At 65.0% G+C, this 25,164-nt stretch overlaps 2 protein-coding genes across 2 annotated transcripts; one reads left to right on the plus strand and one right to left on the minus strand.

The window, feature by feature from the left end:
* Positions 1-3,010: 3,010 nt before the first annotated feature.
* HELZ2 (helicase with zinc finger 2) lies at positions 3,011-16,567 on the plus strand. Its single transcript, XM_079784246.1, has 19 exons — positions 3,011-4,892; positions 5,180-5,363; positions 5,442-5,549; positions 5,926-6,437; positions 6,525-7,166; positions 7,763-8,546; positions 8,739-8,814; positions 8,895-12,672; positions 12,838-12,992; positions 13,082-13,213; positions 13,287-13,448; positions 13,527-13,674; positions 13,801-13,917; positions 13,991-14,183; positions 14,331-14,465; positions 14,582-14,800; positions 14,944-15,100; positions 15,183-15,350; positions 15,435-16,567. Exons 1-19 carry the CDS (start codon positions 3,877-3,879, stop codon positions 15,557-15,559), a joined length of 8,811 nt encoding a protein of 2,936 aa, XP_079640372.1. The 5' UTR covers positions 3,011-3,876; the 3' UTR covers positions 15,560-16,567.
* A 2,084-nt stretch (positions 16,568-18,651) lies between these two features.
* FNDC11 (fibronectin type III domain containing 11) lies at positions 18,652-19,660 on the minus strand (the record flags this gene model as incomplete). The annotated part of the gene is made up of 1 exon (XM_079784291.1): positions 18,652-19,660. The coding sequence occupies one exon, from the start codon at positions 19,658-19,660 to the stop codon at positions 18,680-18,682; it is 981 nt and encodes a 326-aa protein (XP_079640417.1). The 3' UTR covers positions 18,652-18,679.
* Between the last annotated feature and the right edge of the window lie 5,504 nt (positions 19,661-25,164).

Genomic DNA, 25,164 nt, shown 5'->3' on the forward strand with positions numbered 1-25,164 from the left:
AACCGGGGCAGGTGCCCTGACCAGGATCAAATTGTGACCACCTGTTTCATAGGTCGACGCGCAACCACTGAGCCACACGGCAGGGCCCCATTGATGTTTAGAGAGAGGGGAAGGGAGGGAGAGAGAGAGAAACATCAATGTGAAAGAGGTACATGCATTGGTTGCCTCCCACACCTGCCCTGACCATGGCTGGGGATCGAACATGCAGCCCAGGTATGTGCCCTTGACTAGGAATTGAACCCGAGACCCTTCGGTCAACAGGCCAACAATCTAACCACTGAGCAACACTGGCCAGGGCATTAGCATCTTTTTATTCATTCAGCTATCAACACTGGCCGCTTCCATATGTTGGCCTCTGTGAATAATGCTGCAGTGAATGTGGAGGTGCAGTATCTCAGAGATCCTGGTTTAATTTCATTCAGATAAATACTCAGAAGTGGGATTGCTGGGTCCTAAGGTAGTTTTATTTTTAATTTTTTTAGGAACCTCCCTACAGCTTCCTACAGTGTCTGTCCGATCTGCATGCCCATCAACAGTGCACGAGGGCGCCCTTTTCTCCACATCCTCACCAGCACTTGTTATTTTTGTCCTTTCATTCTAAGAGTTTTTTAAAAATTGATTTTAGAGAGAAGAAGGAAGAGAGAAACAACAATAGGTTGCCTCCTGTTCGCACCCTGACTGGGAATCAAACCCATAACCTGGGATGTATCCTGGCCGGGAACGGAGTGCGGGACGATGCTCCAGTCAGCGGAGCCATGGTGGCCAGGGCTGGTCTTTGGGAGACAGCCCTCAGGCAGGGGTGAGGGGTCTCTCACTGTGGCTTTGATTTGCTTTTCTCCTGATGATTAGTGACGTTGAGCATATGTTCATGCACCTGCTGGCCGTCTGCATGTCCTCTTTGGAAAAATGTCTTCAGATTTTTGCCAATTGAAATTGGATTATTTGTTTTTACTATTGAGTGGTGTGAATTCTTTACACAGTTTGGACGTTACTGCTTAGTGGATACAGGGTGTGTGGGTTTCCACTCTGGAGGTGCCCTTTCCGTTCCTGACGGCTCCTTTCTGTGCAGAGCTCTTTGGTCCGATGTGGTCTCACTGCTCCTTTCTGTTCTCACTGCCTGGGCTTCGGTGTCATATCCGAGGACTCATGGCCAGATCACATGAAGGACCTGCGCCTGCTTTCCCCTAGGAGCCTTCCGGTTTGGGGTCTTACAGCCGGGCTTTGAGCCGTTTTGAGTAGGTTTGTGAGTGGTGGTCAGTCAGCGGTCCCATTTCAGTCTTCCGCTTGTGGATATCCAGTCCCCCCCACCCCCAACACAGACACAGTTTATTGAAGACACTGTCCTTTCCCATCATGTGTTCTCGGCACCCTTGTCAAAACTTAGTTGACAAGCCCTGGCCAGTGTTGCTCAGTGGTTGCACCAAAAGGTCTCAGGTTCAATTCCAGACCAAGGGCACATACCTGGGTTGCAGATTCAATCCCTGGCCCCGGGTGTGGGGGAGGCAACCAATTGATGTATCTCTCTCTCTCTCTCTCCCCCTCCCTTCCACTCTCTCTAAATATCAATGGAAAAAATATCCTTGGGTGAGGATTAACAATAACAACAAAAATTAGTTGACCATATATGTATGAGTTCATATCTGGGCTCTCGTGCCTGTCCCACTGTCCCGTGTGCCTGTTTCGATGCCAGTGTGGTTTGATTACTATAACTTAGTTTACAGCTTGAAATCGGGCAGTGTGGTGCCTGCAGCGTTGTTCTTTCTCCTGATTGCTTTGGCTGATTGGGGTCTTCTGTGGTTCAAAACAACTTCCGGGATCTTTGTTCTATTTCTCTCTAGGAAGAATCGCCATCTTTGTGTAACGTTAGGTCTCCTTTCACTCCTCCTCCCCAGGGAGCATGGTGCCTCTCGGGAACATTTCTGGGTTCTTGCGTATTTCTTGTTCAGCTTATTCCTGGGTCTTTTGTTGCTGCTAGTATTTACAAAGTTTTTTTTCTATTTTGTTCTAAAACTATGTGTATGGAGGCCACTGGCGTGATTGCGAATGGCGTGCCCAGCCCAGTTCCTGACTTGACTGGAAGCTTCCATTTTGTCCCTCCCAACAGGATGCTGACCTCGGGTCAGCACAGAGGCACGTTGTCGTGGAGGGACAGTGTTGCTGCTCAGTGACCTGTTGCAGTGAGAGCTCTCCTCAGAGCTGGGTGCGTGAAACTGTGATAACCAGGTCTCATCTCCCAGCCTCAGGCTGGGGGTCTCTCCTGGGGGTGCAGTCGGGGGGGCTGGGGGGAGCGGTTGAAGGGGGCCACGTGCACAGCACTCACACAGCGGGAAGGCTCCTGCCGGCTGCTGGAGCGTCCTCACAGTGCCCACCGAGAGCCAGGGCACTGGGCCCGGACGTGCTCTCGGAAGGGGCTCGCTCCTGGGTGAAGGTGGGGGACGTCGTTTCCGTTTTCTCAAGTGGGGTGAGGGGGGCCTGTATAGAAAGTTGTGGGGAGTCAAACGCAATTAAGCTCCCCTTCCTGCTGTGTAGTTGGGGTGCTCTCTATTTCCAGACCCTGCCTCCGGCCAGACACCCTTGGGTGCATTTTCGGGGCTTGGACACACCGGGGCCTCCCAGGTAAGAGGCGCCTCCCGGGCAGGAGGGAAGGTCTCCCCTGACCCAGACTGAGGGCGCTTTTTAAAGAGGCGGGGCCGTGGGTGGGGGCCGCACCCCAGCCCCGATCGTGCCCCTCCCGCGGGGATCCCCGACCAGCCCAGACGGCCCGCTGGGCGCCCCTCCCGCCTGGCGCCGGGCTCGGGCGGGGCGCTGCAGCCTTCGGACCAGGGTTCGAATCCGGGGCGCTGGCGCGCGGGCGGGGCGCCACGGTTCGGGGCGGCGCCGCGAGGGGGGCGGGGCGGGGCAGTGAGGTAATTTCCGCGCTCGGGCGTCAGAGGTTTGAGTCACCCCGGAGGCAGAATCGAAAGTGATCCCGCGGCGGGCGCGGCCGGAGGGCGGTGAGTGCGGGGATGCGAGGGCTGCGCCGTGGGGGCTCCTGCGCGCGGGTGGGGGCTCCTGGGACGGGGGCTCCTGGGATGCGGGAGGCGGTGCCGGTGGGCGGGGGGCCGGTGCCCCGGGACCCCAGGCAGCCGTGGAGATGGGGACTCTGCCGAGACCCCTGCCCCCCCGCAGCGCAGCCTCCTCGCCCTGCGCCTGGGGGGAGGGGGATCTCTGGACCCCAAGTTCCCAACCCTTTGGTCTTGTCCTTACCCGCTCCCGCGGCCCCTGCTTCTGAGCATCCGTCCCGTTTGGGGGTCTCCACCAGCCCCTTCTGCGGGGACCTTGGAGTCAGGCAGGCTCTGACCCCGCACTTCCTCCTGGAGACCCTGTCCTCACCCGCCGCCCTGGGAGCCGGTTCCCCTTTCTGACCGAGCGTCCCCGGGGAACCCCGGGGAACCCCGGGGAACCCCCTCCTTCTGGCGCCGATGCCGACTGTGCTGCCTGGGCAGCCCCTTGCCCCGCCCCACAAGGCTCTGCCCCAAGGGGCGGAAGCCAGGCCCCCTCCAGGCACATGTGGGGGGCACGTCCCCAGACCAGCCAGCTGGCTCCTGAGCTGGGCCGAGAGACCCTTCAGAGAGGGTGGGTCGGGGCTGGGTCAAGGTCAGTGGGCCCAGCTTCCCGGGGCCTAACCACCCTCTGCTCCTGTCCTGCCCAGAACTCCCGGCTCCGCCTCCCCGGCACCTTGCTGAGGAGAGGGGGTGTGTCCGAGCCCTGACCTCAGCCTGACCTGGCTCTTTGCTCCTCCTGTCCCACACTTCTCCTCAAGAGCCAGTCGCCCCAGAGGACCAGCGGAGCCCTGAGCCCCGGACGCCACCCCGCAGGGCCAGGCCAGCCTTAGCGATGGTGTCCCCGGGGTCTGGCCCATTGCCCGCCGGCCCCATGGCCACCAAGGAGCCTTCTCTGGCCAGGCTGTGCGCCCAGGTGGACCTGTGTCTGGGGTGCTCCCGCTGCACCCAGCGCCTCAATGAGAGCACCTACCTCCTGCGCCCCGTGGAGCACCGCTGCCCCTGTGAGGTCCTGCTGGCCCGCGCCAAGCGAGCTGCCAAGAGCAGGGTCTGGCGCAAGGTGGACCGCCGGCCCAGCTTCCCGCGGCCCGCGCGGTATGAGGTCTGCCGCTACTACCGCCCCGGGCTGGGCTGCCGGCGGCACCGGAACCAGTGCACCTTCGCCCGGAGCCCCGAGGAGGCGCTGGTCTGGACCTTCGAGCGCGAGCACGGTGTCCGGCGCCTGTGGCTGAAGGCGGCGGTGAAGGGTGGCGGGGCCCAGGGCGAGCCGCGCAGCCCCGCTGACACCATCCGAGAGGAGTTCGGCGGCCGCTTCCAGCTGCTCTGCTGCCACTGCTTCCGGCACTGCCCGCCGCACCTCAGCCCGGTGGACGCCCGGGGCCGCTGCCCCACGCATGGGGCCTGCCCCTCGCTCCTGGCCCACGTGAGCTCTGAGGGCCGCAGGCAGCAGGTGGTGGAAGTGCGGCCACGGCCCCAGTACCGCCAGCCGCTGGCCTACTGCCTGTTCGTGGGGCGCGGACGGCCGTGCCGGCATGGGGCGTCCCGCTGCCAGTACGCCCACAGTGCCGTGGAGATGGCCGTGTGGGAGGCTGAGCAGCTGGGTGGGCTCCAGCGGATGGACCTGCTCACACTCCCTGCCCCCGGGGGCGACGGGCACGCAGCGCCCCCCCGCCAGCCTCCTGCACTCCAGCTGTACTGCCACGCCTGCCTGGTCACCTGCCGCTCCCAGGAGGCCTTCGAGAACCACTGCTCATCCCAGGAGCATGCGCAGATGGTGGCCCAGGGCCAGGCCGAGGCCTGGGAGTACCGGAGCCCGCCCATCGGGCTCTCCACCTTTGAGCTCTGCCCCAGGTAGGGCCTGTGGGCGGGGCTTGGGGAGGGGGATGACCCACCTTCATCCAGAACCAGGAGCTCCTTGTGCCCTCGGTGTGACTGGCTGGCACTTCGTCCACCTCAGGTGGGCAAGGAGGTCCGTGGAGGTGGCTTCTGCTGGCCTTGTCCTGCGGGCACAGTAGTGGACAGGTTGGAGGAGGTCCCTGCCCCCGCCCCGCCCCAGCCTGGAATCCACTCCTGCTCCCCACACAGGCCTCTTTTAGGCTGAGGGGTCTCACCCCGGCGGCCTGCTGACCTCCCCCCAGGCCCAGCCTCTGTGAGTATGGGGACATCTGCACCAAGGCACATTCAGAGCAGGAGCTGCAGGAGTGGACGCGGCGGGTGCGGACGGCGGAGCTGCGGGAGCAGGCGGCCTGGCAGGAGGGGCTGGTGTCCTACCGAGAGCGGCTGCTGGCCGAGTACCAGAACAGCAGCAGGGAGGTCCTGGTGGTGAGTGGGGCCTCGTGAGTGGGCCAGGCTGGGCAGGGGCCAGGGCCACCCTGCTGATGGCCTGGCTTCCCTGTGCAGTTGGCCGAGACCGTCGATGGTGTGTCCGTCACCTGCCACCAGCCCCTGGTGCATCAGGCCCAGGAGAGGAAAATTCAGCACAGCTGGACGTTTGTTGTCCACTCTGAGGTGAGGGTCCGCATAGCCCTGAGTCGGCCGGGGCCTGGAGCCACTGCCCTGCACCATGTCCCCCGTGTGTGTGTGAGGGGTCTCTGTGCCCGGGGTCGTGGGGTTATTTTGTGGAGTGTTGGGCAGAGAGCAAGGGGCTGGGCCGGTTACGACCGTGACTGCGCATCCCATGCTGCCTTCCCTCGCTCAGCACGCACAGGCCTCCTGGGCCGCTTCTGTGACCTACCGTGCGGGGACACTGCGGTTTGGAGAGGCGGCTGAGCACCGGCTGGGGTCACAGCAGGAAGCGCAGCGCTGGGGCGGGGGTCTGCGTCAGCCTGGACCTTGGCGGGTGGGAGGGCCTCTCGGGCCACCTCACCATCCGGTTTCTCCCCAGGATCCGTTGCAACACGTGGCCCTGCTCAAGCAGGAGCCGGGAGCAGACTTCTCGCTGGTGGCCCCCCGCCTCCCGCTGGGCCGGGTGTACGCACAGGGGGAGCGCTTCCGGCTGCCCGGCCGCCCTGCCGGGTACCAGGTGGCCGTGTGTGTGCAGGGCACCTCCTTCGGCACTTTCGAGCAGTGGGTGGTCTTCGACTTTGGCCGCAGGCCGGCCCTGCTGCGGAGGCTGGAGCTGCAGCTGGGCCAGGAGCGCCGGCCGGCGGGGACGCCAGCACCCGGCCGCCACGAGGAGCTGGAGCGCTGGCACACTGGCAACCGCCACGTGGTTCCTAGTGTGGAGCGCACCGCGGAGCAGGCAGCCTTGATGGCCAAGTACAAGGTGCCGGCGCTGGCCCTAGAGTTCCGCCACGGCGGCCCGGCCCCGGGCCCCCTGTCCTGCGCCAACTACCGGCAGAGGCTGCACCAGTTCCTGTATGAGGAGGAGGCTACGCAGCAGCAGCTGGTGGCCAAGTACGGGGGCAGCGTGTGTGGGCGGGTGCTGGGATGCCGGCTGCAAAGAGGTGGCCTTGGTCAGCTGACCCACATCCTCCCCACTAGGCTGAACCTCCGGGGCCCCGTGTCCCTGAAAACCTCATTGCAGACGCCAGCCCTGGGCATGCTCTTCCCGCCACCGGGAGCCCTCTACGCCGAGGTCCCCATCCCCGCCTCCCTGACACCAGACACGGACCAGGGCTTCCTGCTGGGCCGGGCGGTCAGCACGGCGCTCGTGGCCCCTGTGCCCTCACCTGACAACACGGTGTTCGAGGTGCGGCTGGAGACCCGGGCCGGCGGGGAGCAGGCGCGGTGGCTGCTGCTCCCCGCCCACTGCTGTGCGGCCCTGGGCTTGCGGCCTGAGGCCAGCCCTCTGCTGGAGGTGCAGTTCCAGGTTGACCCGATGACCTTCCGCCTCTGGCACGAGGCGGTGGACGCACTGCCTGAGGAGCGTCTGGTGGTGCCCGACCTGCCGGCCTGCGCCCTGCCCCGCCTGCACCCCAGCCCGCCTGCGCTGCACGGCAACCACAAACAGAAGCTGGCGGTGCAGTTCATCGCGAGCAGCAGCCCTGGGGGCACGCGGCCTGTGGCCCCGCTGCTTATCTACGGCCCTTTTGGCACAGGCAAGACCTACACACTGGCCATGGCCTCCCTGGAGGTCATCCGACAGCCCCACACCAAGGTGCTCATCTGCACACACACCAACAGGTGAGCCCAGAGCCGCGGTCCGCCCCCTGCTGCCTGGGCGGGTGAGTGCTGCTGAGGTGGTGTGACTCCACGAGAAAAAGCGGGACCCCAGGCCTAGGGCTCGGGCTGGTTCTCAGGCTCACTGGAGGCCTGAGCGGCTAGAACGGATGTGCCCGGGCGGTCTGGCCATTGGCGGCGTGGAGCCTGGGCTGGGCTGCCCAGTGCACCCGTGGGGTGAGTCCCAGTCGCTTCCATCTTTGGGATTCTCCCTGATAGACGGTCAGTCCTGGGCTGAAAGGGACGGGGGACGTCTGTGCTTCAGGCAGTTCCGGTGCCCTGGGGGTTGGGTCTGGGTGTGGGGCTGTGGGTGCCCCTGCAGAGGCTCTGGATGCGGGGGCGGGGGGTGTGGGTAGGACAAGGCAGGGCCCACCAGCACTTTCTGGGGCAGGTTCCACTGTCGCTTTTAAGTGAAATGCAGATGTAAGCTCCGTCAGGGCAGGCCACAGGTCACAGGTCAGTCTGCTTCACGTGAAGCCCTGGCATCCAGGCAGGGCCAGGCGCACAGTAGGCACTTTAGCAAACAGCTGTTGAGGCCCCTTGTGCGCTTCCCCCCTCAGCGCGGCCGACATCTACATCCAGGAGCACTTCCACAGCTACGTGAGCAGCGGCCACCCCGAGGCCACACCACTGCGGGTGATGTACACGGACCGCCCGCCGAGCCAGACGGACGCAGCCACGTTGCAGTACTGCTGCCTGACGGAGGACCGCCGGGCCTTCCGCCCGCCCACACGCGCCGAGCTGGAGCAGCACCGCATCGTGGTGGCCACCACCTCGCAGGCCCGCGAGCTCAGGGTGCCTGCTGGCTTTTTCTCACACATCCTCATCGATGAGGCCGCCCAGATGCTGGAGTGCGAGGCGCTCACCCCACTGCGCTACGCCCTGCCAGGCACCCGCGTGGTGCTGGCCGGGGACCACATGCAGGTCACGCCCCGGCTCTTCAGTGTGGCCAGGGCACAGGCGGCCGGCCACACGCTGCTGTATCGTCTGTTTCAGCTCTACCAGCAGCAGACACACGAGGCTGCCCAGCGCAGTCGCATCATCTTCCACGAGAACTACCGTTCCACGGAGGCCATCATCACCTTCGTCTCGCGTCACTTCTACATGGCCAAGGGCACGCCCATCCACGCCCGCGGCAAGGTCCCGCACCACCCTCGGCACTACCCGCTCATGTTCTGCCACGTGGCGGGCAACCCCGAGCGTGACCTGTCCCTGACATCCTGGCTCAACGCCGCCGAGGTCCTCCAGGTCGCCGAGCAGGTGCAGGAGTTCTACGGCGACTGGCCCCACTGCTGGGGCCGCCGCGAGCAGAGGCACATCTGTGTTGTGTCCCACGGTGCCCAGGTAAGCCCAGTCGTGGGGCAGCTCTGCCCACTGCCCACAGGACGTGGCCTCCCCTTGTGGTCTTCACAGCCTCAGTATCCCCTCTGTAGAGGGCTGAGGACTCATCTCCCCGCGCTTGGCACCAGGTGCTGGGCGTGGTCGTGGGGGGCCCTCCTTTGCCCTCTGGGCCTGCTGATGTGGTTGTGTCTCCAGGTGAGTGTGCTGAGGCAGGAGCTGAGGCGGAGGGACCTGGGCCAGGTGTCTGTGGGCAGCTTTGAGATCCTGCCAGGTGGGTGGTCAGGGGTAAGGGTGAGGCGGGCTGAGGTGGGGCTGCCCCCCCAGCCCGGCCTGACCGTGCCCCTCCCACAGGCCGGGAGTTCCGGGTGGTGGTGCTGAGTACGGTCCACAACCACCAGAGCCTGCAGAGCCCGGGCGCGCCTGCCCTGGAGTTCTTCACGGACGCCCGCGTGCTCAACACCATCCTGACCCGCGCCCAGTCCCAGGTGGTGGCGGTGGGGGACGCAGTGGCCCTCTGCTCCTTCGGGGCCTGCAGCAAGCTCTGGAAGAGCTTCATCCGCCAGTGCGTGGCGCATCGCAGCGTCTACCCCGAGGGCTTGTCGCTGGAGCACATCGAGCAGGCCGTGGCCCAGAGGCAGCGCTGGGCCCGTTGCCAGCGGCCCGCGGCCCCGCCGGCAGAGGGGTCTGTGGCAGCGGTGGCTGGGGACACAGTCTCAGTGGCGGAGGCAGCAGGAGCCCCGGGCACAGAGCGTGCGGCCTTGCCCGAGGCCGAGGAGGGTGGATCCCCGGCCAGCACCTCCGTGGTTGGGGACGTGGCCACAAAGAACGCAGAGGCTGGGGACACAGCTTCAGGGTCTGTGTCCAGGGGGTGCCTAGCAAGTGAGGATGGAGTGCCACCGGGGAACCCGGCCGACGTGGTGGCAGGGCCGGCGGCCACAGAGAGCGAGGACCCCGAGGACCCCGAGTCTGACTTTTGGCCCTCCGACGGGGAGCTCGGCGCCGACGACTCCATCCTGCAGGAGCTGCTGGACGAGAGCCGGAATGTGACGGTGACCGTGCGGGAGGACGGGCTGCTGGACACCATGGCCAGGCCTGCGTCCCCACAGCAGGCCCGGCAGTACGTGAACCTGCCGCCGGACGCACTGCGGAAGCTGCTGCGCTCGGAGCCCCAGCTGCACCACAGATGTGCCTTCGTGCAGGAGACCTTCGAGCGGGCGACGGCCGTGCCGCTGGATGACACGGCGCCCGGCCCCATTCAGCTCCGGGGCCGCCTGAACTGTGGGATGGCCTTCAGCGGGGACGAGGTGTTGGTCAGGGTCCTCGGCGGCGAAAGGGGCCTGTCGGGGCGGCCGCAGGGCCGCGTGCTGGGCGTGCTGAAGAGGCGGCGCAGCGATCTGGTGTTCGTGTGCCGCATGGATGAGTGGGACCCGCGCATCATGACCCCCATCGATGGCTCTGTGACCAAGATCTTCGTGGCCGACCTGAAGGACCCCCTGCAGGTGCCGGTCCACCGCTTCCTGCAGGGCCGCGTGCAGAGGGTGGGGCACGAGCAGCTCACGGCCCAGGCCAGGCGCCGCCGGCTCTTCTGGGTGCGCATTGTGGTCTGGCGGGAGCGCTTCTACTACCCGCTGGGCATAGTGCTGGAGGTACTCCCCGAGGCCACCACCTGGGAGCGTGGCCTCCGAGTGCTGGACCTGGAGTACGGCCTCAGGGAGCCCCCGTCAGACCCAGCTGTGGTCTCCAAGGCGCTGCAGAAATACTGCGCAGAGCTCGGCCAGGCGCCAGGTTGCCGGGACGACTGCCGCAGCTTCCTGACCTTCACCGTGGACCCCCAGGGTGCCCGCAACCTCGACGACGCCCTCAGTGTGCGGGACTTGGGCCCCAGGTACGAAGTGGCTGTGCACATCGCCGACGTGGCCAGCTTCGTGCCCAGGGACGGGGCGCTGGACGTGGAGGCCCGGAGACGGGGCACCGCATTCTATGCCCCCAACCGGGAGCCGACGCCCATGCTGCCTGCTGGCCTCTGTCAGGACGTGCTCAGCCTCCTCCCAGGCAAGGACCGCTTCGCCATCTCTCTCTTCCTCACCTTCGAGAAGGGCAGCGACCAGCTCAAGAGCCTGCGCTTTGCGCCCTCTGTGATCCGCTCCGACCGCCAGCTGTCCTACGAGGAAGCTGAGCAGGTGATCGGGGGGCAGCTGGGGGCCACCCTGGAGCTGCCCGCCCGCCTGGACTCCGTGGATGCCTGCATCCTGGCTGCGTGCCACTATGCCCGGGTGCTGCGCCAACGCCGTCTGCAGGCGGATTGGCATTATGAGCAGCCTGACGAGGACAGCGCGCTGGGCTTCCGTGCGGCCCACGCCATGGTCGAAGAGTACATGATCCAGTTCAACAGCCTGGTGGCCGAGTTCCTGGTGGGCAGTGAGCGCACCCGGACGACCACACCGCTGCGGTGGCAGCCCACGCCCAGCGGCCACCAGCTTGAAGCCGTGAGCGAGAAGCATGGAGAGCTGGTGCCTTTATCGCTTCACCTGAGACACCACCTGCAGGGGCGCGGCACCTCCCCTAAGCAGCTCCACCTGCTGGCTTCCCTCTGGAGGCACATCCAGCTTGCCGCCCACGCCCAGGACTTCAGCCTGCTGGCTGACCTCATCACCACGGACGACATGCACCCCTCGCTGGCTGCCGCGGGCCTGGACTTCCGCAAGGCCCTGGGCCGCTCTGTCTTCGGCCGCTCCAGCCAGGGTGAGCGGCAACTGGCCAGTCACTACTCGCTGCAGGTGGACTGGTACACCTGGGCCACCTCGCCCATCCGCAGGTACCTGGATGTGGTGCTGCAGCGGCAGATTCTGCTGGCACTGGGCCACGGGGGCTCCGCCTACTCTGCCAGAGACATCAACGGGCTCTGCCAAGACTTCAGCCGCCAGCACGCACGTGCCCAGAGCTACCAGCGCCGGGCCTACAGCCTGCACCTGGCCACGCAGCTCAAGGCCCAGCCGCGCCAGAAGCTGGGCTTTGTGGTGGATGTGGAATTGGGTGCCCGCTGCTTCAAGCTGCTCTTCCCGGTCAACCGGGAGACTCTGCCTGACCCCTGCCCTGTTTACTACCGCTCCCTGCAGCTGGCTGAGCACCCGCACCGCCTGGTGAGCCGGCCGGGCCTGCGGCTTGAGTGGCGGCGCCGTGTCTACTCGGTGCTGGCGAATGGGCCATGTCCCCCACTGCCAGGCGCCCTGCTGGACCCGCACACCTGGCCCGTGGACGCCGCCCTGTGGCAGCAGCTGCTGGAGCTGGTGGAGGAGCAGCGCTGGCCGGAGGTGGCTGCCCGTGTGCGGGAGCAGGGCAGTGCCAGGCCGCCGCAGCGGGAGCTGGGGCAGGTGTCACGCAGCCGCTGTGGCCACTTTGTGGAGGTGGCCCGGGAGCTGGGCAGCGGGGACACGCTGACGGTGCAGCTCGGCGCCGCGCTGCAGCGGGGGATCCTGGCGCCGGCCCTGCAGCTGTGGCTCGTGGCCCCGGGCCTCAGCCTGTGCCTGGAACACGTGGAGAGAGCAGGCGACTGCTTCTCGGGCCGCGTGCCGCAGGCCGGGCGGGACCGCTGCCGCAGCGTGGAGGACTACTGCCTCGTGTGGGAGCCCTTTTGCTCCCTGGAGTCGGCCACTAGCGCCGTGGCCGAGAGCGACGCCATCACACTGCAGCACGTGTACATCGCCTGGGACACGGAGCGGACCGAGCAGGGGCAGCTCCAGGGCAGCTTCTGCCTGGAGGCCGCCTTCCTCCGGGAGCACAGCATCGACATCGGCTTTGGGCACTGCTACCTCTGCATCCGGCTTGAGGGGCTCCGGGCTGTGCCCGCTGCCGGGGTGCCAGCCCCCGGAGCCAGCCCTGGCCAGCCGCCCCCTGGGCCCCGCAGCCTGGGCCCCGCCCTGAGCATCGACCCGGACACCTACACCTGGGTGGCCCACGGGCTGACAGAGGACTGGGACACAAATCCAGAGGGCCGGGCCGACCGGCAAGAGGCTGACAAGCAGGTGCGCTTCTTCATCCACCACATGGCCATGGAGAAGGTTCCGGAAGAGGTGCTGCGGCCCGGTGCCCCATTCACCATTGAGGTGCTACCAAAGCAGCTGCCTGACCTGTGAGTGGCTCCCCAGGGCCAGAGGCCGGGGAGAGGCCGGTGGGCGGGCGGGTGAAGCCTCCTTGGATTTGCTCTTCCGGGCGGGGGTGGCCTGTGGGCCGAGGTCCCTCCCTGGGAGAGGCCAGTTGAAGTTCCAGTGTCCGTCTCCGCCCCCACACGCCCCAGCCGCAAGGAAGAAGCCGTGCGTGGGCTGAAGGACGCGTCCCAGCTGGTCATCAACATCGCCCTGGGCTACCCCATCCCCCTGCCCCGCCACCCGCCCCGCCACCCGCCCCGCCACTCTCCCCGCCACCTTCCTGGCCAGCAGCCCCTCCGCAGAGGTAGGTGGGGGCCCCCCGGCTTTCCTGCCCCTTCTTCCTGCCCCAGCCCGCCCTGCGCCAGAGCTCAGGGAGCCCGGCTCCTTCCTCAGGAATCCCCAGCAGGTTTCTGGAGCGACAGGCCTTTGACATCCCCGGAGGCCGCCACAAGCTGAACCCCAGCCAGAACGGGGCTGTCAGAGAGGCCCTGAAGAGGCAGTTCACCGTCATTCAGGGCCCACCAGGTGGGACCCGCCCTGGGGCCGAGGGGCCCGGGCAGGCCGGTGGCGGCTCGGCTCACCTGCCCTCTGCCCGCAGGCACCGGGAAGACGGTGGTGGGCTTCCACATCGTGTTCTGGTTTTACAAGTTGAATGAGGAGCTGGCGCCGGCCGGGGGCACTCCCGGCCACGAGAGGCAGCGGGGGGGCCCCTGCATCTTGTACTGCGGCCCCTCCAACAAGTCGGTGGACGTCGTGGCAGGTGCACGGGGTCAGCCACGGGGCTGTGCCGGGGACGGCGGGCCCAGGGGACAGTCGCTCACGCCCGGGCTGCCCCCAGGAATGCTCCTGAGCAGAAGGGCCGAGCTGAAGCCCCTCCGTGTGTACAGCGAGCAGGCGGAGGCCACCGAGTTCCCAGTGCCGGGCGTGAGCAGCAGGGGCCCGCCCAGGAAGACCCCTCGGGAGGGGAGGCCCAATCAGAGCCTCAGGTGCCGCCTCTCAGTGTCTGTCTGTCTGTCTGTCTGTCTCTGGGTGGAGGGGAGAGGCCTGAGCTGTCTGATGGTCCTGCCTTGGGCCGTGGGCAACACGGGGCTTCACGGGGGTTCTCCCGCCAGGACCATCACGCTGCACCACCGGATCCGGCAGTCCTCCAATCCCTACGCGCCCTCCATCAAGGCCTTTGACACCCGGCTGCAGAGAGGGGAGGTGTTCTCCGAGGAGGACCTCGCCAGGTAAGCAGCGGAACGGTGGAGTGGTCTCCTGGCGTGGGGGGTCCCTGGGTGACCCGACAGCGTCCCTGCGCAGGTATAAGAAGATCCTGGGGAGGGCGAAGAAGTTCGAGCTGGACCGCCACAGCGTCATCCTCTGCACGTGCTCGTGTGCGGCCTCGGCCAGCCTCAAGAACCTGGACGTCCGGCAGATCTTGGTCGACGAGGCAGGCATGGCCACGGAGCCCGAGACCCTCATCCCCCTGGTGAACTTCTCCCACACTGAGAAGGTGAGGCAGGCGGTGATGCCAGACAGGCATCGCTGGGACCTCACACCTGGGATGCAGGGAGCGCATGGAGGGCAGGTTGAGGTGGGGTAGCATCGGACGAGCTGGGTGCCTCTGGGTCTGGGGTTCAGAACCACACCTGTCCTCCAGGTGGTTCTTCTTGGGGACCACAAGCAGTTGCGGCCTGTGGTCAAGAATGAGCAGCTGCAAAGCCTGGGGCTGGACCGGTCTCTCTTCGAGAGGTACCACAGGGACGCCTACATGCTGGACACGCAGTACCGCATGGTGAGCCGCCCCGCGTCTGCGCCTCCGACCACTCCCACCTCCTGCATCCACCCTGGCCTTCTCGGACCCAGGGAGGGCGGATGGCAGCCTGTCCCTGGCTCATGTTCTTCCCGCAGCACGAGGGCATCTGCAGCTTCCCTTCCATGGAGTTCTACCAGAAGAAGCTGAAGACCTGGCCGGGCCTGCGGCGGCCGCCCAGCGTCCTGGGCCATGCCGACAAGGAGAGCTGCCCTGTCATCTTTGGCCATGTGCAGGGTCATGAGCAGAGCCTGTTGGTGTCCACAGATGAAGGGAACGAGAACTCCAAGGCCAACCTGGAGGAGGTGGCAGAGGTGGTGAGTGTCAGGTGGTGCCCCTTGGTCAGGAGGGCTTCCTGGAGGAGGAGGCAGAGGAACTGAGGAAACAGGCGAGGCCCGGGTGCCGGGGGCGGCGGGGAGGCACCAGGGCCTGCTCCACTAGCACCCCCTCGGTCCTTCAGGTTCGCATCGCCAAACAGCTGACCCTGGACAGGACAGTGAACCCCAAGGACATCGCCATCCTCACGCCCTACAACGCGCAGGCCGCCGAGATCAACAAGGGCCTCGTGCGTCAGGGTGTCACCGGGGTGGCAGTGTGCTCCATCACCAAGAGCCAGGGTGAGGCTGGGGGCCGGCCTTGGGCAGGGCTCCTGGGCCTTCGGGGCAGGAAGGTGGGCCTCACTGTGCCCCTGGTCCCCAGGGAGTGAGTGGCGCTATGTGCTGGTGAGCACCGTCCGTTCCTGCCCAGAGAGTGACTTGGACCAGCGGCCAACGAAGAGCTGGCTGAAGAGGTTCCTGGGCTTCGTTGTGGACCCCAACCAAGTGAATGTGGCCATCACCCGGGCCCAGGAGGGGCTCTGCCTCGTCGGTGAGAGCTGCTGGGGCGGGGCTGGGTGTGGCTGGGCAAGGCTGCTGCCGGGGCGGGGCCGGCGCTGACGCCTCCCTCTTGCAGGAGACCACCTCCTGCTTCGATGCTGCCCTCTGTGGCGCAGACTCCTGGACTTCTGTGAGGCCCAGCGGAGCCTGGTTCCCGCTGGCCAGGTGCGGGTCCGGAGGAGGCCAGCCGTGCCTGTCTGAAGGGCCCACCTCAGCCGTCCACTGCCCTCAAGCTGGCAGGACAGCCAGGAAAAGGCCAAGCCCTCCCCTGCCGGCTGCCCTGGCCCCGCTCCGCGGAATCCCACGTGCCTTCTTCAGGAGTCATTGCCGGGCCGGCCTGGCCCCCCACGCCCCGACTGGGCGAGGTTGCAGCGGCCGCCTGCGTTAGCCTCCTTCTGGAGTCTTGCCTTGCCCCGGGGGGAGCACGGACTTGAGGAGAGGAAAGAGGAGGTTGGGGCTCATCCTCCCGGTTGACCTGCGTCTGCTGCCGCTGTGGTGCCAGGGGTGGGGCCGCTGGGAAGGTCTGGGGTCCAGAAGGAAATCTCAGCTCTTTGGTCTGGGATGCCACCCCAGCCACACGGTGCGGCCATGGAGCTCAGCTTTATTTTCTATTTTTAAATAAACCCAAACTCAGGGCAGAGAGGCTTCCCTGGAAGCCAGGGCCGTTTCTCTGCACCCACAGCCCTCCCTGAGGCCACCTCCCCTTGACCTCCCCTCCCACAGCAGTGCTCCCAAGGGCTGTGGGCGGGCTGCCATCATGGCTCCCTGGATGCTACCACCCCCACTCCGCCCCCACTCCGCGGGTGGCCAGGTCAGGACAGCCTGCCTCCCAGTGTGTCAGGAGGCCTTTGTGTCCTGCCTTCTCTGAAAGCCTCTGGTCTCCCACCGAGCCCGCCCTGAGGCGGCTCCGACCCGGGCTCAGGGCGACGGTTCCCACTCGCCATGGGCTGGGGCTGCAGAGCATGGTGTGCCGAGGAGGGCAGCCCGGCCTGGCTGCAGGGCCCACGGGATGGTCTGTCTGTCCTGAAGTTTTCTACAAATCCAGTCTCTACATTCCAATTTTGTATCTTTTCTTGGACTATTACATGATTGAACATTAATTTTTTTATAAAGGCCACTCTGCTTTCTCACCTCTGGGTGTTTTGAGGCCTGTCTGGGGGCACAGAGGGTAGCCCTTCCTCTTACTTAGGTGGCAAAGGGGCTGTGAGGCTGTCCAGCATTGTGGCAGGGACTGGTGGGGAGGAAGGGGAGGCTGCGGGAGAAGCCAGCTGCGGGTCCTCTGCCAGGACCAGGGAAGCTGGAAGGCCGGCTCGGACGAGGCCATGCCCGTGAGCTGTGTTCAGGTGTTGCAGGTGCGCCCCGCCCTCTGAACTCTGGTCTCAGGCCCCACAGTCTAAGTCCAAAGTCCCCAAGGCCTCCAGCGGGTCCTGTGCCATCCAGGACCTTGGGCAGTGCATGGCCCCTGGGGGCTGACCTGGGCCACTCATTCCCCTTGTGTGTGGCTGAGCCCCCAGTGCCTCCCAGCCCCACCCCGTGGAGCAGCTGCAGGAAGAGGAAGGTGTGGCCAGGCCCTGGCCTCTTGAGTCGTAGCAGGGGTAGTGGATAGGTCAGGAGGTCACAGAGACCGGAACATAGCAGGCCTCTGTGTGCCATGTGCTCACTGTGAGGCCCACAGGGAGTCGATGGGCCACCTGGAAGAGGCCTCTCCATGGCAGCCACAGCTGAGAAACTGACAGCATCTGTGAAAAGCGCTTAAGGAGAGAGGAACAGGTGTCTGAGGCAGGGAGTTAAGACCTCACCAACCTGGAGTCAGGGAGGGCTTCCCGGAGGAAGAGGCATTGAAACCCCAAGTGTGCTGCAGTAATCGGGGCTGGGGGGTGGGGGAGGCAGAGCTGGGGCTGGAGGCGGGTCGGGCGCAGACCAGCACCCTGGCCTCAAGGGCTGTCCTGAGCAGGTGCAGCAGAGCTGCTTGCAGAGCGGGACCTGTGGCCTCTGGGCGGCTGCCTTTCTGGGCGAGGGCACCAGCCAGGCCTCCAGCAGCAGACACAGAATGAGCCCGCGTGCCCCTATGCCCCTCCCTTGGTGAGCCCCACTCCAGCCGGGCCCTCTGTCGGACTGGTATGACTCAGCACAAACCCCAATCCCGGGTCCTGGCCTGCTTTTACCCCATTCCCTCCTTTTCTGAGGAGCTGAGGCTTGGGCCCTGGGACCCCTGTAGGACATGCAGGAGCACAGTGGGACAGGCCTGGGAGAGGAGCCCCAGGCTGAATCCCCACCTGCCTAAGAGCACCCTGTCCCCGCTGGGGAGCGGTGCTGGGGCTTTCCCGGCAGAGTTGGGGACCCCTTCACCACTTCTCCGTCAGTGGGAGCGGGGCTGTTTCTGACCCTCCCTGACCACACGGTTCTCTAATGATCCCGTGGTCACCTGCGCCGACCATCCTCCTCAGCCACTGCCAGGGGACAAGCTGTCCCTCCTGGAGCTGGGGGCCCAGCCGCAGCAGCAGGTGGGCACTGGCGTCCACATTACCTTTGTCGGAGTGAGCGTGCGTGCGGGGAGGGGCACTGCTGGGCACCCGGGGTCACAGGGCCACACTGCAGGGCAAGGGCAGACTATCAAGGCAACATCAGGGGGTGGCCACCACAGGGCTGGACAGCGGGAGTCGGTGGGAGGGGCAGTGGGCTGGAGGGAGGACCACCCCCAGGAGTAGCTTATGCTGGCCTGTGTGTTAGGATGCCCCCTGCCAGGCGCCCTTTCCTGGGACCCTCACCCACCTCAGGATGGGGTGCCGATGAACTTCAGCTTCATTTGGGGGAAAGATAAGACTTTTATTGTCATTTTAAAAATAAAATGTCCTTTTGGCCTCAGGCACTCTGATCCTGATAAAGCCGGGGAGAGAGTGATGGGCCATGACTGCCCCTGTGGAGTCTGGGGATTGTCCCCCTGGGGAACCGGGCCTAAGGGGGAGGAAAGGTGGCAGAGCCTGTGCTGAGGTCACATGGTGGTTATTGTGACGGGGAGGGGCTGGGGCTGGCATGGCCGAGCCCCTGGGGCAGCTGTCCTGGAAGGTCCGGGCTGATGCTTCTTGTCCTGGGACCAGCTGTCCTGGAAGGTCCAGCCTGAACCCCCCACCCACCGAAAATGGAGCAGGAGCTGCGGGGCCTGGGGCTCGTGGGAGTGCTGGGCCAAGTCAGGAAAAATACCCATGTGGCTGCCGCTGCCCGCAGGACGTAAGTAGGTTTGCTTCTTTAATTGTGTGGGTGCGTTTATACTCCTCTTTATTAGTGGATAAATATTAGAAAATCATCTCTCGGGAGCTGCGGTCAGGGGCAGCCCGGCTTGCCCAGCCGACGGGGTGGGAGCCCTTCGGGGGGCCCCGGCCTGGTCTGCAGTGTGAGGCTGTCCCGCCAGGGCTCGTAGACCAGCGTGTAGCTCTCCGCCCTCTTGACGGTGAACTTGTAGACACGGTTGGGCAGCAGGTTGTGGACGTCGAAGGTGCAGGCGGCCACGGGGATGATGCCACGCTGCAGGTACTCCTGCTGTGTCCGTGGGTCCAGCAGCTTGAAGCGCAGTTCGAACTGTTCCGGCACCGCTGGCTGGATGGTGACAAACCAGCGCAGGGCGACCCAGTCCTGGTGGGCCACCGACTCCTTGCGGTCGAACATGACGGGCATCTTGGTGCTGAGCATGAGCCGGATATGCGGGATCTTGGTGGCACCAACATCAGACACCAGGCGGTGCTTGATGTGCAGACGCCCTGGCACCATCATGGCCAGGAAGTTGTCCATGACGGCCGACAGGTCTGCCAGCCGCTGTTCCACAAGTGCCCAACCTGCCAGGAAGGGCCGAGGGTCAGGCGACTCGAGCAGGGCATCCAGCTGGGCGCGGCCGTGGTCCAGCTGCTCCAGCAGGTCTCCGAGCAGCAGGAGCTGGATCTTGGTCTGCGCGGTGCCCACCTTCTTCATGCGCTGGAACTTCCAGGGGTCGATGAGCTGGAACATGGTGCTGGGCAGCACCAGCGGGTTCTGGTCGCCCAGGGCCAGGTGCTTGGGGAGGATCTCGATGTGGTAGGAGCATTTCCTCAGCAGCTCCATGCGAGCGTGATGGCGCTTCAGCAGGTGGGCGCTCAGGTCGCAGGTCAGGAACTCCCGCAGCGCGTTGCGGCGTGCTGTGTAGGTCCTCCAAGCCTCCGGCTCCAGCAGCTGCCGGTCCTCAGCCTCCTCCACCTCCTCCTGGTCCAGGAAGGACTGGGGACTGTCCAGCTTCATCTTGTCCAGGCCCAGGCCTGTCACCTGGAAGCTCATTGTCTGGAGGGAGGGGTGCAGGGTGAGGCATGAGTGGGAACAGTCAGGCAGGCCTCTGTGCCCACCTGGGGCTCACTGGGGGCGGGGTGTGTGTGTGTGTGTGTGTGTGTGTGTGTGTGTGTGTGTGTGATTTCAGGCCCATTTACCCCCACACGGGGCCCTCTATCCTTCCTGGGGGGAGGACCTTGTGGGGAGCACCTTTCTCTAGAAGAGGCTGCCTGGAGGGCTGGGTGGGCAGGCTGCAGAGTCATTAAAAGTAGGCATTTAGAGCCTTAGCTGGTTTGGCTCAGTGGATAGAGCGTCAGCCTGCAGACTGAAGGTCCAGTCAAGGGCACATGACTGGGTTGTGGACTCGATCCCCAGTGGGGGGTGGAGGAGGCAGCCAATCAATGATTCTCATCATTGATGGTTCTATCTCTCTTCCTCTTTGAAATCAATAAGAAATAAACTTTTTAAAAAGTAGGTATTTAGGGGCAAACACTACTGATGATTGGTTGTGAGGACGCAGGGCAGGGCTAAGACCAGGGCTGGGCTCTGGGGCCAGAATGACTTGAGCAGGAACCTCAGCCACTGACCAGCTGTGCGGCCTGGCAGAGGTTTCGGGCCCTCGTTTGAAATGGGGTTACAGTGCTCCTGCGGGCCACAGAGACGCAGTGTGGTCCTGTCTGAGCAGCACCGGACGCCCCTTGGGACACCACTGCCCTGCGACCCTCCACACCTCACCGCTGTGCACAGCAGAGGGCCAGGCTCACCCCAGGACAGTCCAGTTGGGGACCAGGGCCAGCTGGGAGGCAGGGTGGCCCCAGGCCCCATCCCTGAGGAATAACCCTGCTAGCTCCCAGCTCCCGAGCTCTTGGGTGTCCTGGGGCCACCAGGTCCTTAAAGAGCCACTGACTCCCTAGGAAAGGCCCAGAGGCTGAGGTCCCGTCACTCCCTCTTACAGGTGGGCGCCGAGGCTAAATGCTTTGCAACTGGCTCTCACTCCAGGTGCAAGGCCAGCCATGGACCCCACAGCCTGAAGCTCCTTTGGGGCCACGACTCCCTCAGGTTTCCAGCTCTGGGAGTCAGTGCGCCCCACACCTGGATGCAGCCACAGTGAGGAGACCACCCCCTGCAAGCTGGGGCTCCTTGGAGGAGCCAGCATCCCTGGTGCTGTCCCAGGTCCCAGCTACCCCCAGGTCCCAGCCACCCCCAGGCCCGGCCTGCCCCCAGGGAAGGTCTGGTTGTCCCAGCAGCCCAAGGGCCGGGGCAGTTCCAGGGAGCCCGCCCAGTGGATGCAGTGACTTGCCCAAGAAACCACCAAGTGGCAGGGTAAGGCGGGCAGGCTGCCTCCGCCCCAAAAGTCTTTGCCCTTCCTGAGGCAGGGGAGCCCGATGAGGCCTGGGCACCACACAGAGGCCATGGGGCTGCGGTGCCAGCAGAGCCCAAGATCCCAGGACTTCGGCCTAAGTCCCGCTCTGGCCTCTGGAGGGAACTCTTGCCCCTGGATCTGGCTATGGGTCAGGGATGTTCCCAATCGCCAACGGCCTCCCAGGTGGAAAACCGAGATGGGTTGGTGTAAACTCCCAGGAGGAGTCACCTGGAGTCCTGGCCAGCCGCCTCGTCCCCTACTCCACCCGTTCCCCCCGCCCCCCGCTCCCCAAAGCCACGCCCCCGCCCACCTCCCTGAGACCTACGTCCACCTCCGCGCCTCCCCACGTCCCCTGCACCCCCACCCCATCCCTCCTCCAGCCCCGTGTGCCCACTTGCCCTGCCTCCCGGAGCTCCGTGCGGCTGACTGTGCGCAGAGCGGGGGCGTCCAGTTTCGCACCCGTGGCAACCGGCGGTTGCCATGGGGATCGTGGGTCTTTGTGACGCCCCGCGGCGCCCGGGAGTGGGGGCGGGGTGGGGGCGGGGTGGGCGGAACCCAGGGCTTAGAGGGGAGTCCCCCTCCCTCGGTTCCGAGACTTGTCTGCTGCGGACAGACCGCGCGGGGGCGCTCTGGGGTCCCAGGACCCCCGACGAAAGGAACCGCTGGCCTCTCCGCGGGCTCCCCGCCCGGCGGCGGAGGAACTGTCCGCGGCTTTGCTCTCCCCTCTGGGCCCGACCTGGGAGCCGCCGCGCGCTGTGGGAGCCAGGCCCGCAGAGGGCCCCGCAGAGGAGAGGCTGAGCGGGCCGGCCCTCCTCAGGTCCCTGAGTCGCCCGCCGGGCACAGGGCTCCCCAGGCGGGGCTTCTGGGTGGGGCCCGCAGCCTGTGGGTGATTTCGAGGGGGGCTCCTGCTGCATCCCTGGCTGAGCGCAGCTCAGGGAACCCCTCACTGAAGCTGCCCAGGGGCAGGGCCATGGGCACTGGCAGGTGGGCAGTGCTGGGCACCCTGGCGAAGGTGCTGCCGGCTTCCTCTCCCACGCTGGGGCCCCCCAGCTTCCGGCGCCCCTCAGAGGTATTCTCAGCCTCTGGAGCCCCATCTCTGGGGCCAGCTGGGCTCAGGGCCTCTGGGACCCCTCAGCCAGCCTGGGTGTCCCACCCGGAGTGGGAGGTCTGACTCCCCAAGACACCCCTTGCCCACCTTGGGGAGGCTGAGGAGGCAGGGACACCCCAAGCCATGCTGTCTGCTCCTCCGGGGAGGTCAGTGGTGGGCACCTTCCAGGATGGAATGTCTGTCCTGTGCCAGAGCCTGCCCACTGACCCTCCCCGCTGGGAGTCCCCCGGGGTCGCTGCCCTCAGCCATTCTCAGGTCCAGGCCTGGGGGGAGCCCGGAGGGTGTGCTGAGGCCTGGTCTGCCCTCCTTGTCCACCCTGGGCTCTAACTCAGCAATGGGAGCTGCTGTCATTCAGGGATCCGAGGGGCAAGGCCTGAATGGTTTGGAAAGGGGGGTGCTGTCTGAAGATTGAGGGGAGAAAGACCCCAGCCCTGCAGCCCACCCACAGAGAGGGTGGGACACACAGCAGCCCACCCCTGGACCTCTGCCACCTTTGGCTCCACCCCTTTTTTTCTGTTTCTTGTTCCTAAGCTAATTTTTTGTCATTAAACTTTTTTAAAAAAATATGTTTTATTGCTTTTTCACAGAGAGGAAGGGAGAGGGATAGAGAGTTAGAAACATTGATGAGAGACAAACATCAAACATCGATCAGCTGCCTCCTGCACACCCCCTACTGGGGATGCGCCTGCAACCAAGGTTCATGCCCTTGACGGGAATCGTACCCAGGACCCTTTTAATCCGCAGGCCGACGACGCTCTATCCACTGAGCCAAACCGGTCAGGGCTAAACTTTAAATTTGAGATCATTGTGAATCACACCCAGCTGTAGGATGTAACAGAGACACCGTGAACCCGCTGCCCGCTTCCTGCAGAAGCTGTGTGGTCCCACAGGCACCCATTCCATGCCCCTCAGCCCTGGCGGCCCCGGTCTGGGCGGAGGCCCCTGTGTGAGTGGAGCCTGCAGTGGCAGCCTGGGGAGCCCGTCCTGAGCCAGCTCCCGCCTGCAGGCGGTGTGCAGCCCTGCTTGGCCCTTCCTCTTGGAGGGATGCTCCAGGGCATGGCCCCATCTGTTTTCTCTCTCGCCCAACTCTGCAGCCGCCAGGCTGTGCTGCCCTTGGCAGAGCGACCCTGGACCCTGAGGGTGGTGAGCCTGGGGGTCTCAAGGTCACAGCCTTGGCGAGGGGAGTGCACCTGAGCACGGACACCCCCATCATGTGTCCTCCACATACATGAACCCATAGGGTGGTGACTCCTCAGCCTGCATGCCAGGAGGCCCCTGCTCGCTTTGTCACTGTGAGCTCAGTGTTCTTACAGATGGGGAAATCAAGGCACAGAGAGGTCAGCACCTTGCCCGTGGCTAGTGAGTCTGAGAGAAGGATTTGAACCCCGTCATCTGACCACATTTAGAGTTGTGGAGACCTCCGCTCTCTCACACCCACCCACCCCCACCCCCCCACCCAGCACTGCCCGTCCTTAGGGCGATGGTGGAGCGGGGGGCCTGCCCGGTGGAAGGCCCGTGGTGGGCTGCGGGGCCAGCGGTGCTCCCTGCAGAGCCCTGGGCCAAGGAGGAGCCTCCTGCCCTGGTCACTGGGAGAGACGGAGAAGGGCCAGGCGTGGGAGCTAGCCCAGAGGACCAAGGAGGGCCCTCCCTGCCTGCCCTGGCGCCCGGAGGAATGTGCTGAGTCCCAGAGGCCCTGCAGCTCGGGGTGCAGCCAGTCTTCAGGAGAATGTGTCCGGGATCTGAGTGCTTGGCCCCGAGCGCGGTCAGCACGAGTGGGGCCCTGGCCTGAGGAGGCCCTGCGGCTGCAGGTCAGCGGCCTGGCTTCCGAGGAGGGGGAGCCATGTATCTGGACTGAGGGAAACATACCCACAAATCCCAGCCTTGCGCTCAGGGGAGCAGGCGGTGGCGGGGCTGCAGGCTCTCCCAGCCCTCCCCGCAGGTGTGTGTGTGAGCACCCTCTTCTCACACCCCAGCAGGGTGAGTCTCAGGTGCCCGGAGCTGCCCCTGGGCCCGTGCTCTTCAGGTCACTGTGTGGCTGCACACCAGTTTGTACATGGTATGAGCTGCTCCCAGGTGTGTAGTGGGGCCTCCAGGGCAATGCAGAGAAAAGCGTTGGCTGCCTCTCTGGGGCCAGTTGGACAATCGTCACACCTGTTTATTGGGACCATTCACCACAGAAAACAAACTTCCGGCCAGTTTGGCTCAGTGGGAAGAACGTCAGCCTGCGGACTGAAGGGTCCCAGGTTCGATTCCGGTCAAGGGCACATGCCTGGGCACATGCAAGGAGGCAGCCCATCAGTGATTCTCTCTCATCGTTGATGTTTCTATCTCTCCTTCTCCCTTCCTCTCTGAAACCAATAAAAATATATTTTAAAAAAAAGAGAGCAAACTTTTGGGTGTACATAGAGTTAAGGAGAGGAAGGAGAGTTTGCAGCCATCAGCAGAGGGAGGTGGCCTCCATCATGACCCTGTGGGGAGGGAGACGCACATGGGGAGAGAGCAGGCTACCTGGCTGGGATCCGCCCACCACAGACCCTGCCCCAGGGCCCCATCCCAGAGCCTGCTGGCTGGGGCTTGCTTTCCCCACCCACCCAGAAGCACAGGCCAAGTTTGCTTCATCGTGCAGGGGGTCTGGCTGTGTACCAACCTCATCCCCACCCCTTCTGTGCCACCGGGCTCATATCCTTGGCAGAGCAGCATCGCCCCATCCGGCCTGGGCCTGGGAGTAGGACAGAAGGGAGGAGGGGAGGGGCTGCCCCACCCGAGGCCACGCCCAGGACCTCACCCGGCCCTGCCCCCCCCCCCCCCCCCCCCCGCTGGTCTGAACACCAGCCTGGAGGCAGGCAGGGGGCTGTGCAAGCCTGCTCCTGCTTGTGGGGTGTGGGTGTGAGGGCCCTCTGCAGGACCTGCTACACCACACCCTGCACCAGCAGGACCAACGCAGCCGGGCCCCGACACTCACCTTCCCGCCAGCTCCTCCAGCTTCTCCTTTTCCGGGTCCCCTTCCCTGCAGGGCCTGGGCGGCGTGGGGACCAGGTTCAGAAC

Source organism: Cnephaeus nilssonii (assembly GCF_951640355.1).
Source record: "Cnephaeus nilssonii genome assembly, chromosome: 11".
Classification (NCBI taxonomy): domain Eukaryota; kingdom Metazoa; phylum Chordata; class Mammalia; order Chiroptera; family Vespertilionidae; genus Cnephaeus; species Cnephaeus nilssonii.